The 15,351-nt window shown below is 41.6% G+C and overlaps 1 protein-coding gene across 1 annotated transcript in view; it reads left to right on the top strand.

The window, feature by feature from the left end:
- FER (FER tyrosine kinase) overlaps nucleotides 1-15,004 on the top strand; it is a 185,746-nt gene extending 170,742 nt beyond the window's left edge. The window contains exons 20-21 of the mRNA XM_063453639.1: nucleotides 5,379-5,501; nucleotides 14,331-15,004. Of these exons, the coding sequence (XP_063309709.1) occupies nucleotides 5,379-5,501; nucleotides 14,331-14,473 (266 nt within the window). The 3' untranslated portion in view covers nucleotides 14,474-15,004. The remainder of the gene's footprint in view (nucleotides 1-5,378; nucleotides 5,502-14,330) is intronic.
- The last annotated feature ends 347 nt before the right edge of the window (nucleotides 15,005-15,351 follow it).

Raw genomic sequence — 15,351 nt, 5'->3', positions numbered from 1 at the left:
CATACACTGCATTCATACACACACTGCATACACACACACACTGCATTCATACACACACACACTGCATTCATACACACACACACTGCACTCATACACACGCTGCACTCATACACACGCTGCACTCATACACACACTGCACTCATACACACACGCTGCACTCATACACACACGCTGCACTCATACACACACGCTGCACTCATACACACACGCTGCACTCATACACACACGCTGCATTCATTATACACACACTGTAAATAAATATTCAATTAATATATTTTTTTTAGGATCTAATTTTATTTAGAAATTTACCAGTAGCTGCTGCATTTCCCACCCTAGTCTTATACTCGAGTCAATAAGTTTTCCCAGTTTTTTGGGGAAAAATTAGGGGCCTCGGCTTATATTCGGGTCGGCTTATACTCGAGTATATACGGTATGCTAGTTTTGAACATACAGAGTTTGCAATTTTGCATTTTGTGCAGCAGGTCTAGCTAGAAAAGTAACTATTATTTTTGTTTTGTTTTACTGAGAGCAGTAAACTTCAGATATGTTTTCAATGGTAAATAGTAAAAATACAATATTGTAAGTTTGCAGGATGCTATGGCTGTTTGTTCAAGGCCAATTGGGCCATTTTTCTTACTGCTTAGATGTCACTACTATAATACTGCATATAGATCACTGTACAGTATGTTATCTGAGCGCTTTTAAAGGCTGCTGAGAATTTGGCCTTTATACAGTGCATTTTATGCCATCGGCTCCCAATTATTTTGAGCAGGAGCGTCCACGTTTGTCTTAGACTTAGTGACCCCTACATCTTTAAAAGTTATAGTCTTGCCCCAATGTTATCACAGTTTTGTTCTCTGCCATGAATTCCCTCAAACCCAATTCTCTTCCCATGATTGTCCTGATTCATTAGCCTATTTCCTTTAGACAGAAACCAGCCACATATGGTTTCAGTGACCACTACGTGCTAATCGTTCTTATCCCTTTTTATGGACTGCAGTGGTTGTGGTGCTTGAGCCTGTTTTGTATTATCTTGTTTCTCTCTAAGAGTTAGATTGAGGGCTTCTCATAGTGAAGCAGTGAATTAGGGGATCATGACGATCACCACTCATGCGCCCTATCTCTGCAGTCTCTATGAGGAGCATTTGAATAGACAAAAGTCATTAAGCTTGATGACTTCACAGTAGCTGACTTCGAATTTCCAGTTTGTTCCCTTTTTTCCGCAACTTGCATTTTTTTTGTAAAAAGAAGTAAGAAAACATGTTGCTCTAGAAATAAATTATAGTATTCCAAACACACTTAATTTTGATGAAACTCTTTGTTACAAACACCACTTAATCCACCTACACTTCAGACAATCACTCTCACTCAAACAGTGCAATCAGGTGAAGTAGAAGAGTAATTAGCGGTACCCATACAAATCATTCTTTGTGTAATCATAGACAATATGAATACCCAGTAAGAAAAAAAAACACACACACACACAATCTGTTCGCCATCGTCTCCATGTTGGCTGATTTTCCAAATGCCAGTGATCAATCTGCACAGCACTCCGTTTCTCTCCATCACCCCCAGTAATTTGAACCAGCCAGATTTCTAACAGAGCCTTTCAATATTGTTAATATTATTTCAGAACCAATGCCCAGACCTGTAATCTATAATGAAAGCTACTTAGTTAAATAAAGTCTTTCTCTTTAACCATTCATCCAGTTTCTTGGATTACAATGCAGCAAATGCAAACCTGTATTTTTCACACAGAACCGAGTTGCTATTTTTTGGGGGGTTTGTTTTTTAAATGGGTCACGGCAAATTACCTAGGTTTTCTCCTCTCTCCAAATATTTATATCAACGTTTTTTTACGCACACGTGTAACATTTCTTATTTTTGTGATCAGATTATTTTTGACCCAAAATATTGTTCGTTTGTCTGTGTCCCTGTTTGAGAATTGTAATTACATTGAACTTATACCAAGGGATTGGCTTCTGTGAAAAGTGTTAAATTACAGCATGCCAAACTTTGAAACGAGTGGGTAAGCACATAAGAAAATGAATGTTGCCTCCAACTGAACACTGAATGTGCTTAATTGTGGTCTATTATGTTAGAAAACTAATTTAGCACAGCTGGGGAAGATGGTTAGTTTAAGTGCACACTAAATCCTCTGACGTCAAGAGCGTTAACACACTTCCTATAATTCTTTCATTCCGAGCAAGGAGGGAAAGGAAGATTCTAAGTCGCTAATTGTGTTCTGTGCATCTGTAAAAGCTCCAAACATAAGTCCTTTCTCATTAAACAAAATAAAATATGTGAGGCTTAAAGACATAAATTTATTTCATTTTTGAGTATCTTGTTTTGGGCAAAAAAACAAAAAAAGCAATTTTGTTGCTAGATATTTCCTCCCTTTTGAATGATTGGTTGCATTCCAAATATACATGAAGACGACAGATAATTATCATTTTTATTGTGATTTATAAATCTTTTCAACGAAACCTATATCCCGGGTCTGTTGCGTAGTGAAATATGGGTTTATTAAAATGCCCTGAACATTTAATTAACATTTAATTGGTACAATGATACCACATTTAAATGTTACAATTTAGCATTAGCATTGCTGATGTTCTCACATCTCCAAGCTCGATAGCATGCGATTGAAATCGCCAAAAACTATATACCAGGCACTTCATAGAATTAAGTTTAGTGTCACTTTAAGTTCAGTTCTTAATTGTAACATTTTGATTACCGTTAAAAGGACACTCCAGATACCTAAAGCATTTTAGCCTGTTAAAAAGCATTTACCGTATTTATCGGCGTATAACACGCACCGGCGTATAACACGCACCTCATTTTTAGAAAGAAATTCCAGGAAATTTCCCCCCCTCCCATAGTATCCCATAGTATTCCCCCCTCATCCCATAGTGTTCCCCCCTCATCCCATAGTGTCCCCCCCTTTCCATAGTATTCCCCTCCCCTCCCATAGTATTCTCCCCCCTCCTCTCCCATAGTATTCTCCCCCTCCCCTCCCATAGTATTCTCCCCCCCTCCCCTCCCATAGTATTCTCTCCCTCCCCTCCCATAGTATTCTCCCCCTCCCCTTCCATAGTATCCCCCCCTCCCCTCCCATAGTATTCTCCCCCCCTCCCCTCCCCATAGTATTCTCCCCCCTCCCCTCCCATAGTATTCTCCCCCCTCCCATAGTATTTTCCCCCTCCCCTCCCATAGTATTCTCCCCCTCCCCTCCCATAGTATTCTCCCCCCCTCCCATAGTGTACTTCCCCCCCCTCCCCTCCCCTCCCATAGTGTACTTCCCCCCCCCTCCCCTCCCATAGTGTACTTCCCCCCCCCCTCCCCTCCCATAGTGTACTTCCCCCCCCCTCCCCTCCCCTCCCATAGTGTACTTCCCCTCCCATAATTACTTACCTGTCCTGAAGCGTGGGCCGGCTTCACAGCTTGCACCGCGGTACAGGAACTTTAATTTCATGTTCCGGTTTCCGGCGGGACTGAAAGGAAGTGTGCACACTTCCTTTCAGTCCCGCCGGAAACCGGAACATGAAATTAAAGTTCCTGTACCGCGGTGCAAGCTGTGAAGCCGGCCCACGCTTCAGGACAGGTAAGTAATTATGGGATATCAGCGTATAACACGCACCCACGATTTTCCCCCTATTTTCAGGGGAAAAAAGTGCGTGTTATACGCCGATAAATACGGTATTTATTTTTTCGTTTTACAAACAGTGCAGATTTCAATAGAAATTGTCACTTTTATAAATGAACCTTGTTTGTTCCTTGTCTGTCTATCACACAATATGTCCTGTTACTTTCTGGTTTGGTTAGCTCAGTGGAGTTTCACTCAAGAGTCAGCAATTGCCCAGAGCACTGCATTGGAAAGTCTATGATTGGACAGCCACAGAAAGTCTGGGAGGAGTTAGAAGGGGAAGGCTTACAGAAGCTTCAGACAAAAGATCTGCAGCTTTTGCATGCAAGATATATTTGTTTGAGGGCGCCGTCCCCTCTCCTGGGTAGAAACTGGATATAGATATTAAAAACTGCAGTCACCTTCACTACTTTGTCTGCTTTATAACAAGTCACTTTTGAGCTATTCACAAAGTAGGTATTTATGAAAAACCTCTGTTAGAGTTCTTTAAAATTCCATTGTAACCGTTTGTTAACAGTTTTTAACTGTTAACAGACTTTTTACCTGGGGTCTGCTGGGTGTCCGTCACTGCGTCTATAAAAACGGGAGCTCTCGGGGCAAGATTGATTTCAAGAGAGGTAATGGAAGATTATAGCAGGAGCTTCCTGCTCTCACTGTCAGAAGTGATGGTAATAAGGTAAAATAGGGGGGTGGGTGGGAGCCAGGGCCTTCTTGCCACCATAACCACTATGCTACAGCATGCTTTGGTGCTTGGAGTGTTCTTTTAATGCTGTTTGATGTTGCCTAGATTGTTCATGGATTTCAGGGCTTTTTTTTAATCTACTTATTTGTATCACAGTTATAAAGCTGATTTTGCTCTGTGAGGGCTCCATTTGTTTCTTGGTTTCTATATATTCTGTATACATGTATTGTCGTAGTAAGTGTCAAAATTGTTTTTGTTTTATGTTCTGCTTTATTTATATTATCCTCTGTGATTGAGATATTTTTTTGTGTGGCATGTGTTCATGTACTACGTGATAAGGAACCTTTTTTTTCCTCTTTCGTTAGTAGCAAGCAAATCTGTACATAATGGTGTACATCCAAGCTTTTTCTTAACATGTGCACGTCTAGCTTCATGACACCACTTTCTTTAACATACCTGCAATATTTAACATTTGCGATTAATCTGACACCGTAGCAATGCACGTTAATGCCATTTTCCCTGGCTTGTACAATTTCTTTAGATTTATATCTCATCCGTGTGCATTGTATAAAACTGATGCTATGGAAAATGTTCAAATGTAAAAAATAAAATAAAAAAATGATCAGTTTTATTAATAGGCTTTTGGGATATGTTATATGTGCAAACTACAATATCTTTGTATGTGTTTCTTTTTACAACATTTCTTCAGTTTCTATAATAAACGTTTCGAAATGTCGGCTCCACTCGCTAGACCTTTGTCATACTGCGTCAAACTAAACGTGTGTGTTAAGAACTTACAGACTCCAGGCACCATAGCTTTAGTCCATTGAAGTGATTTTGATGCATACAGTGTTTGTTTTAACACGGTGCCATTACATGTCTTTACAGTAGGTGGGTCGATGATGTGTGCGGTGAAGAACTGGTGATGTTTTGTAGCAGCCAGCATCCAGTCTCAGTTTAAACTAGACAAGTTATTTTTAATATTTAGTTTAAATCGTATTTCCATGGCATTCTATGACTTGATATCGTCACGCTTTGTTCTCTCCGCAGGGCGATACAGTTCTGAGAGTGATGTGTGGAGCTTTGGAATTCTTCTCTGGGAAACCTTCAGCTTGGGAGTATGTCCGTACCCAGGAATGACCAATCAGCAAGCGCGAGAACAAGTAGAAAAGGGTAAGTATCAGACCAGGAGTTTGGCATTTATATTGTAAATCTAACGTTTTGTACATTGGATTCCAACTACTTGATTTCCCATTTTGAAAGGGTTGGAGGAACCTCCCATTAGGGATAGATTTGAAACTCTGCAGTAGTTATTTACTATCTGTAGCTTTCCATTGTATGCTTGGTTTGAAATCTGATACAAACAATACATACAGTATAACTAGTGATTAAAGGGACACTATAGTCACCAGAACAACTACAGCTTATTGAATTTGTTCAGGATTTTTGCTGTAAACACTGTCTTTTCAGAGAAAATGCAGTGTTTACATTACAGCCTAGTGATAACTTCACTGGCCTCTCCTCAGATGGCTGTTTAGAGATCCTTCCTGCCTAAAATGCATCCAAACATTCAGTATCTCCTCCATCTGCATGCAGACACTGAACTTTCCTCATAGAGATTCATTGATTCAATTCATCTCTATGAGGAGATGCGGATTGGCCAGGGCTGTGTTTGAATCATGCTGGCTCTGCACCTGATCTGCCTCTTTGTCAGTCTCTGCCAATCCTATGGGGAAGCATTGTGATTGGCTCAGAACATCACTTGTGGTGATGTCAGCAGGCAGTGGGCAGGTCAAAAGGAATCAGGGACAAAGTTAGCAGCTCCAGACTTGAATACAAGTAAGATTTTACAATATTTAGGGAGGTATGAGGGGGACAGGGTGGCTAGATGGTGGTTTTAACCCTATAGGGTCAGCAATACATGTTTGTGTTCCTGACCCTATAGTGCTCCTTTAAACACTTTCTAACATGTCATTCAAAGAAAAGGTGTTTTTGCAATAACCTTTGTTGTCTTTGCAATTGTTTGATATCTACGAGTATTTTTGTGTATTGTTTTGAACAAAATGTTTTAATGATACATTTTTCACAACCTTCTTTGCTCCTATTTACCAAGGGTGCAATATTAAGTGGAGGACACTATGTATAAATAAATATATATATATTGGTCTCCAATGTACCTACTGGTTTCCATGGTGATTTCCCACTTTAAGTACATTGTATCATTTTTCAGAACACTTTGAAGAGAGCAGGTATACTGAATTAAATTAGCTGTCCTATAAACTGGATTGTTGTGCTTTCAGGTACAGTTGAAGAGTACAGCACCTGAATGTATATTGAAGACAGAGCACGTATTTACATATAAATGTACAATGTATATTTGTTTTAAACCTGATGTGCTCGCTTTAAATACTAAGTTCTAACTTAGTCTGTGTTCCGAAATAAAAAGTAGTTGTAATCTGTGATCATGTGCTCTCAAATTTATAAAACAAAAGCAATGTTTGAAACAGACCTAGGTTAGTAGTGTTTTAGCTTGTGATTAAGGGCTCACAAGTATGTGAAACTGCAAAAAAACGCAGGTATTTGAAATATCCGTAGACATTGCTTTTTACAGTTTAAGATGGAACATATAGAATAAAAATGGCAAACAAGAAACTGAGTTGTCCAGTGACCAAAATGTATGATAAAAATGAACTTTTAATAGATTCAAAATTTAAGAAGAGCCTGGCTCTAAACAAATACATATATAAAACACCACATAAACCCAATCAGAGAAGAAAGGGAGAACAAAGAGGGTACAAAAAAAAATATATAAATAGAAGCATACAAGGGTATTACTTACCCCTTGAAGAGCTGCTCACAGGCGAAACGCGCGTCGGGGCTCCCTCGTGTAGCTTTATTTACAAGTTGCGCTAAGACTATTCAGTTTTATTTATCGAACGGAGCATTAGCCTTTCTCACAGAATCTGCTAATATTTCTCTAGTTTTAGGAAACCTTGAGATCTGCTATTCGGCAATTTAGCGACAGATCAGTCCTCTCTAACAGTAAGACGCTGTAGATTAGAGAGCCAAGTATTTCCGTGACTAATACCTTAGGGCTTATTAGCCTAGCAACTTGTAACTTAACCATTTTAGATTTTGGCTTTGGCAGTGATTTCTAGCTCAGCCACGGTTAGGGAAATAGCGGACATTCCTTCCACTAACCTAGCCTTATCGAACATTTATTAGAAGCTACACTATTACTAGCTAGTCCAGGACAGATCAGCAAACCACTCTGACAGGGCTATCTCTTTGCTGTCTTTATCTAAGTATTTATACTATCCTGGGCTATCATTTTATTTTTATTTTGTTTAGTATTTTTTCCAGGTTATTTGTTGAGGTCTGTTAACTTACTATGCTGCAACCCCCAGTCACTGTTTAGATATTCAGGGCCGTTTTTGCACTGGTTATAGTCAGACTCAGCATTAACCTTGGCATTATTATTGTCTCTGCTTGACACTTCATTTAATCGATATTCTAGAACAGATATCTTCTCTCTTTCCGTTTTGACTAATTTGATACTCTGTTTATATGACCAAATGTTACAGTTGTATTTGTTTAGAGCCAGGTATCTTTCCAGCTCTTCTTACATTTTGAATCTATTAAAAGTTAATTTTTATCATACATTTTGGTCACTGGACAGCTCAGTTTCTTGTTTGCCATTTAGTTCTATGGGTTAAGCCCTACCATTCCTGTCCAGCTATCTTATCTACAGCTTCATCTAATCTCTCTCTTTTTTACATATAGAATAAAAAAAAGAATGATTTCGAACAAGTATAAGCATAGTTATTTACTATTTAGCATGTGATTAAAAACTCCAAAACATGTAAACGTTTTCTAAGAAGTGAACAAATGCCTTTAAACATCTTTGAATATAAGCACAGTACTCTCAGCCAGAAGACCATCTGGCAAAAAGTACAAAGAGGGTTACAGGGGTACTAAAAGGGCTTAAGCCTAGACCATACAGAAAATACAAAAAATAAGGAAATGAGGGAGAAGCATCCCTAAACAGAAAGCAAATCCCATCAAAACCAGTACCCCCAGTAGAGCACTATATAAAACCTTGCAGAAAAGACTATATCTCAGACAAGGTACGAAAATAATAAAGTTTTAATAGTAAAATATATTAAAAACTAAACACCAAGTGTCTAAAATACCAGACTGTTTAACCTATAGATATGGAGAAATACTGAGAAATATACTCCAGCTCAGTTCAACATAAACTAGTGACGATGACGTATTGTAGATTAATTCTTTGCAAAGAAGTTACTCAAAGTAACAGAGTGGCTAATAGAAAGTATAGCAACATAAGTAACAAAAGTATCAATTCATAATATGATAAAAAATTAGCTGAAATATACCTAGATTAATCCAGATAGACAGAGACATGGATATAAAAGAACCTATAGTTACATAGTTACATAGTTACATAGTTAGATAGCTGAAAAGAGACTTGCGTCCATCAAGTTCAGCCTTCCTCACACCTGTTTTTTGCTTTTGATCCAAAAGAGGAAAAAAAAAAAAAAAAAAAAAAAACCCAGTTTGAAGCACAATTTTGCAACAAGCTAGGACAAAAAATTCCTTATTGACCCCAGAATGGCAGTCAGATTTATCCTTGAATCAAGCAGTTATTACCCTACATTGAAAGATTATATCCTTGAATATTCTGTCTTTGCAAGTATGCATCTAGTAGCTGTTTGAACATCTGTATGGACTCTGATAAAACCACTTCTTCAGGCAGAGAATTCCACATCCTGATTGTTCTTACAGTAAAAAAACCTTTCCTTTGCCTTAGACGAAATCTTCTTTCTTCCAGTCTAAACGCATGGCCTCGTGTCCTATGTAAAGTCCGGTTTGTGAATAGATTTCCACACAATGGTTTGTATTGGCCCCGAATATATTTGTATAATGTTATCATATCCCCTCTCAGGCGACGTTTTTCTAAACTAAATAGGTTTAAATTTGTTAACCTTTCTTCATAGCTGATATGTTCCATTCCTTTTATTAATTTTGTAGCCCGCCTCTGCACTTTTTCTAGTGCTATGATATCCTTCTTTAGAACAGGTGCTATAGATCTTCTATGTGCCTAATTTCTATGTCATAATTCAAAATACTATTGATTATTAAACTCACTCAGACTATAATAGCCCTTTAAATAAAAAGTGAGTAAATCCAAAGGACAGAAAGAGGTAGATAGATGAATTTAAAGTAGGAAGTGGTATAGAGGGTTCTCACAACTCCATATAAAGTATATGTAACAAAAAACAGACTCAGCCGGCAAAAAAATAAGAGTCCCTGCATAGGTGTAGCATGTTAAGTTATCACAGGCTACATAGAAACAGTCTGTACAGCGTGACAAAACACCCACAGCCCGACGCGCGTTTCGGCGATAATAATCGCCTTTCTCAAGGGCACGAGTAGACAAGGAAAATCCACTTACCCCTCTTCTCCTTAAAAAGACCTGGCGCCAAAACCCACTTTGAATTGGTGGGCTGCGTCACTGTTTCAACCGCCACTGTGATTAGATGCATAAACGTGGCACATCATGGCAATCAGTTTCAGAAGCATTCAATTGGCACACCATTGAAAACAGTCAGATGCATAAAATTGGCACACCATGGCAATCGGCTTTAGATGCATAAACTTGGTATATCATTGCAATCACTTTTAGATGCATAAACTTGGCACATCATGCCAATCAGCTTCAGAAGCATACAATTGGCACACCATGGCAATCAGCTTTAGATGCATAAACTTGGCATATCATGGCAATCAGCTTCAGAAGCATTCAATTGGCACACCATTGCAATCAGTTTTAGATGCATAAAATTGGCACACCATGGCAATCAGCTTTAGATGCATAAACTTGGCATATCATTGCAATCACTTTTAGATGCATAAACTTGGCACATCATGCCAATTGGCTTCAGAAGAATTCAATTGGCACACCATGGCAAACAGTCAGTTTCATAAAATTGGCACACCATGGCAATCAGCTTTAGATGCATAAAATTGGCATATCATGGCAGTTTTAGACGCAGAAACTTTACACATCATGGCAATCAGTTTTAGAGACATACAACTGCTTACTCACAGACTCAGAATCAGAAATGTTGTTGTCCTGCTCTTTCATCCAGGCACCTCACATTGATTATCCTAGTGGTGGAACTAATGTAGAGAGGACCGTGGTGCAGTATGTTTTCTGGGCCCCCATCTAGTGAAAGTGTGGCCAAAAGGTAGATCTCCATCTGTCGGAGAACTTCAACAATAATATGCCAGATGGAGATCTACCATTTGCACATCATTGCAGGGTTATATTTGTGAGCAGTGTTTGAATGTAAGCATGTTTTTGTATTAAGTACAGGGGGACCTCGGTTTACGAATTTAATACGTTCTCCGCGACGTTTCTTATTGCGAAAAATTTGTAAACCGAAACGCGGTTTCCCATAGGAATGCATTGAAAACCAATGAATCCGTTCTGGAGGTCAGAAAAAAAGTCAAAATAAGCTGGCATGGAAACCAACCCACAATGCAGAACACACAATAAAAGGCATGCAAACGACAAAGCTCAGCTCCCTAACATTCCACAGCTTGAGAAATGCACCAAAAAGTCCCAAAACAAATGCAAACAATTTCCAGAATGGCTCCAAAACTCGATGCAAAAGCCGCTCCAACACTTCCACACTCGACCTGGAGAGGCTCCAGCATATAGGGGGGCGGTGCTTTAAACCTCCCAAGTGCAATGCATTCTGGGGAAATTTGCTTTGTATTGCGAAAACCATTTGTTAACTGAGGCATTATTTTCAATGGATTTTTATTTGTAAACCGAAAATTATGTTAACCGAGTCGTTTGTAAACCGAGGTTCCACTGTATATGTGTGCATGTATGAGTGTATTTGTATGTACTGTTGCTATTGGAATGTAGTGGTGTACTTGTTTGTAATGTTTGCATCTGAAATTTGTAAATGTAGTGTAGGACTTTAAATGCAGGTGTGCTTTTTGTGTGTAGTGTTGGTGTTTGAATGAAGGGGTGTTTGTAGATCATTTTAGTGTTTTAATGCAGGGGTGTGTTTGTATGTAATGTTTGCGTTTGATTGCAGTGTGTGCGTGTGTGTAGTGGATGCAGTGTGTGTATATTGTGTTTATAAAATATACATATACACAATGTGTGTTTCAATGTAAGCATGTTTTTTTGTATGGAGTATGTGTGCAGTGTATACACACACACACACACAGACACACAAATACACAGCGATACACACAATGACACTTAGTTTCCCATACACAGACACTCATGTACACAGATACACACAGACACACAAATACACACACACACTGTCACAAAAGGACACACAGAGACAGGAGGTGAGGCTGACAGTGTGGGAGGGAGTGTGTGTACTGGTAACAGTGTGGGGGGCAGTGTGAGAAAGGGTTACAGTGGGTGGGCCGGGGGAGAAAGGGTTACAGTGGGCAGGCAGGGGGAGAAAGGGTTACAGTGGGCAGGCAGGGGGAGAAAGGGTTACAGTAGGCAGGCAGGGGGAGAAAGGGTTACAGTAGGCAGGCAGGGGGAGAAAGGGTTACAGTAGGCAGGCAGGGGGAGAAAGGGTTACAGTAGGCAGGCAGGGGGAGAAAGGGTTACAGTAGGCAGGCAGGGGGAGAAAGGATTACAGTGTGGGGGGGGCAGGGGGAGAAAAGGCGACAGTGGGGGGGCAGGGGGAGAAAAGGTTACAGTGTGGGGAGAGGAGCAAGGAGAGAAGGGGTTACAGGGGGGGAGGGCAGGCAGAGAAGGCGTTACAGTGGGGGGAGGGGGGCAGGCAGAGAAGGGTTTGCAGTTGGGGGGAGGGTAGGCAGAGATGGGGTTACAGGGGGGGAGAGGGGCAGGCAGAGAAGGGGTTACAGTGGGGGGTGGAGGGCAGGCAGAGAAGGGGTTACAGGGGGGAGGGGGCAGACAGAAAAGGGGTTACATTGGGGGGGCAGGCAGAGAAGGGGTTACAGTGGGGGGAGGGCAGGCAGAGAAGGGGTTACAGTGGGGGGGAGGAGGGCAGGCAGAGAAGGGGTTACAGTGGGGGGAGGAGGGCAGGCAGAGAAGAGGTTACAGTGAGGGGGAGGAGGGCAGGCGGAGAAGGGGTTGCAGTGGGGGGGAGGATAGGCAGAGAAGAGGTTACAGTGGGGGGGAGGGTAGGCAGAGAAGGGGTTACAGGGGGGAGGGGTAGGCAGAGAAGGGGTTACGGGGGGGAGAGGAGGCAGAGAAGGCGTTACAGGGGGGAGGGGGGCAGGCAGAGAAGGGGTTACAGTGGGGGGAGGGGGCAGGCAGAGAAGGGGTTGCAGTTGGGGGGGGAGAGTAGGCAGAGAAGGGGTTACAGGGGGGGCAGGCAGAGAAGGGGTTACAGGGGGGGAGGGTAGGCAGAGAAGGGGTTACATTGGGGTGAGGGGGCAGGCAGAGAAGGGGTTACATTGGAGTGGGGGGGCAGAGAAGGGGGTTACATTTGGGTAGGGGGGGCAGGCAGAGAAGGGGTTACATTGGGGTGGGGGGCAGGCAGAGAAGGGGTTACATTGGAGTGGGGGGGCAGAGAAGGGGTTACATTGGAGTGGGGGGGCAGAGAAGGGGTTACATTGGAGTGGTGGGGGGGCAGAGAAGAGGGTTACATTAGGGTGGGGGGGCAGAGAAGGGGTTACATTGGAATGGGGGGGCAGAGAAGGGGTTACATTGGAGTGGGGGGCAGAGAAGGGGTTACATTGGGGTAGGGGGCAGGCAGAGAAGGGGTTACATTGGAGTGGGGGGGCAGAGAAGGGGTTACATTGGAGTGGGGGGGCAGAGAAGGGGTTACATTAGGTTGGGGGGGGCAGAGAAGGGGTTACATTAGGTTGGGGGGGGCAGAGAAGGGGTTACATTGGAGTGGGGGGGGGCAGAGAAGGGGTTACATTGGAGTGGGGGGGGGGCAGAGAAAGGGTTACATTAGGGTTGGGGGGCATTGTTTGGGCTCTGTGCCCTACCTTCATTAGACATCCCTGGTGGTCCAGTGTCTCCCTGGTGGTCCGGTGGGTTACCTCTCCGGTCTGAGCTCCGCCGGGTGCTGAGCTGCAGGCCGTGTAATAAAAGTCTCGCGAGCTCCCAGAGTGTTGCCATGGTAACGCTCTGGGAGCTCGCGAGACTCCTATCACACGGTCTGCAGCTCTGCACCCGGCAGAGCTGCAGACCGGAGCTGCTGGGCAGATTGATTGGAGGGAGCCCGGCGGCATACAGGGCAAACCGCCGGGCTCCCTCCTGGTGTCAGTCTGCCTGACTGCCCGGCGGCCCTGGATGTGTGGGTCAGCGCGACCCACTGGGAATCGCCCTGCGACCCACCAGTGGGTCGCGACCCACACTTTGGGAACCGCTGATCTAGGTATATTTCAGCTAATGTTTATCATATTATGAATTGATACTTTTGTTTCTTATGTTGCTATACTTTCTATTAGCCACTCTGTTACTTTGAGTAACTTATTTGCAAAGTATTAATCTACAATACAACGTCGTCACTAGTTTATGTTGAACTGAGCTGGAGTATATTTCTCAGTATTTCTCCATATCTATAGGTTAAACAGTCTGGTATTTTAGACACTTGGTGTTTAGTTTTTAATATATTTTACTATTAAAACGTTATTATTTTCGTACCTTGTCTGAGATATAGTCTTTTCTGCAAGGTTTTATATAGTGCTCCACTGGGGGTACTGGTTTTGATTGGATTTGCTTTCTGTTAAGGGATTCTTCTCCCTCATTTCCTTATGTTTTGCCTTTAAACATCTGTTGGCATAGTTGCCAAGCCAAAGGCTTTATAAATACCTACTGTTTGCCCTCATTTGGTGTGCATGATTTTTTTTAATTTATTTTTTGCACGACACGTCACAATATAGAATTGGCTGCGTGTCAGAAAGCCAGTTCTATAACATACAATTGTTATTATGATTTTGACCTGTCTGTTGCAGGCTACAGAATGTCCTCTCCTCAGAAATGTCCAGAGGAAGTCTTCAAAATTATGCAGAGATGCTGGGAGTACAAGCCAGAAAATCGTCCAAAATTCAGTGAAATGCAGAAAGAGCTCTCTTCAATCAAAAAGAAGATAACCTAGTACCACATTCCTTGATGGGACAGTTACTTTGTAGAATAGTATTTGTATGCGGTATATTTGTTGAACACCATGAGTTTCTCCAAATACTACAGTAGTTGCCATATTAAGTTACATGTGCGTATGTAAGGCATCATTTATACCGTGAGTGTACCGAACCGTTTGAAAATGTTCATTCCAAAGTGTCAGACATGTTTGGGTCTTTCCTCAAGTACAAAGTTTGGCCTTTGAAATCGATCTTTGTATCATTTCAATAATTCTGGCTAAACTAGTCTTATTTTCTGTTCATTACTGCACAATCTTTCAATCGGGGACAATTCACATGTTTTTGTACTACAATTCAGCAATGTATTTGGGAATTAAGTCTGATTATAACTAATTTGGTGTTTTACCATTGACAACACTTGCTTTAGTAAATCACATTTTGAGTGCTTACATTTTTCAACAACTCGTTAATCTTTCCAGACCATGTTACATTTTTACTTTTGAGACGTAATTCAAATTTAACACAAAGAAGTTTATAAATGATACATTTTTAGTAATGTCAAGCTTACTGCGGCATTACAGGCTTGGTTTGACCAGACCATTTTTTTTGACAGTATACAGATGGTGCATTGGCTGCAAATCATGATGTGCAGCATCTGACGTGACCAAAACAGGAAGTGGCCTTTGCTTGCTAATGTTCTATTGCACTGATTACGTAACTTATCCCACAAAAATGCTTTATGAACACAGCAAGAGTTTCTGGGAGCGGTAGTTAAAAATGTCAGCTTCCTACTGTAGAATGTTTGTCTCTAAACTAAAGCGCGCAGAAACCTAAGCTATAGCATCATGTATAGCGAACAAACAGGGGCACATTGCCAGTAGGTAAGGAGGATCAG

This window comes from Pelobates fuscus, chromosome 5 (assembly GCF_036172605.1).
Source record: "Pelobates fuscus isolate aPelFus1 chromosome 5, aPelFus1.pri, whole genome shotgun sequence".
Classification (NCBI taxonomy): domain Eukaryota; kingdom Metazoa; phylum Chordata; class Amphibia; order Anura; family Pelobatidae; genus Pelobates; species Pelobates fuscus.
Note: the sequence above shows the minus strand (reverse complement) of the source record. Positions and strands in the feature narration are given on the sequence as shown.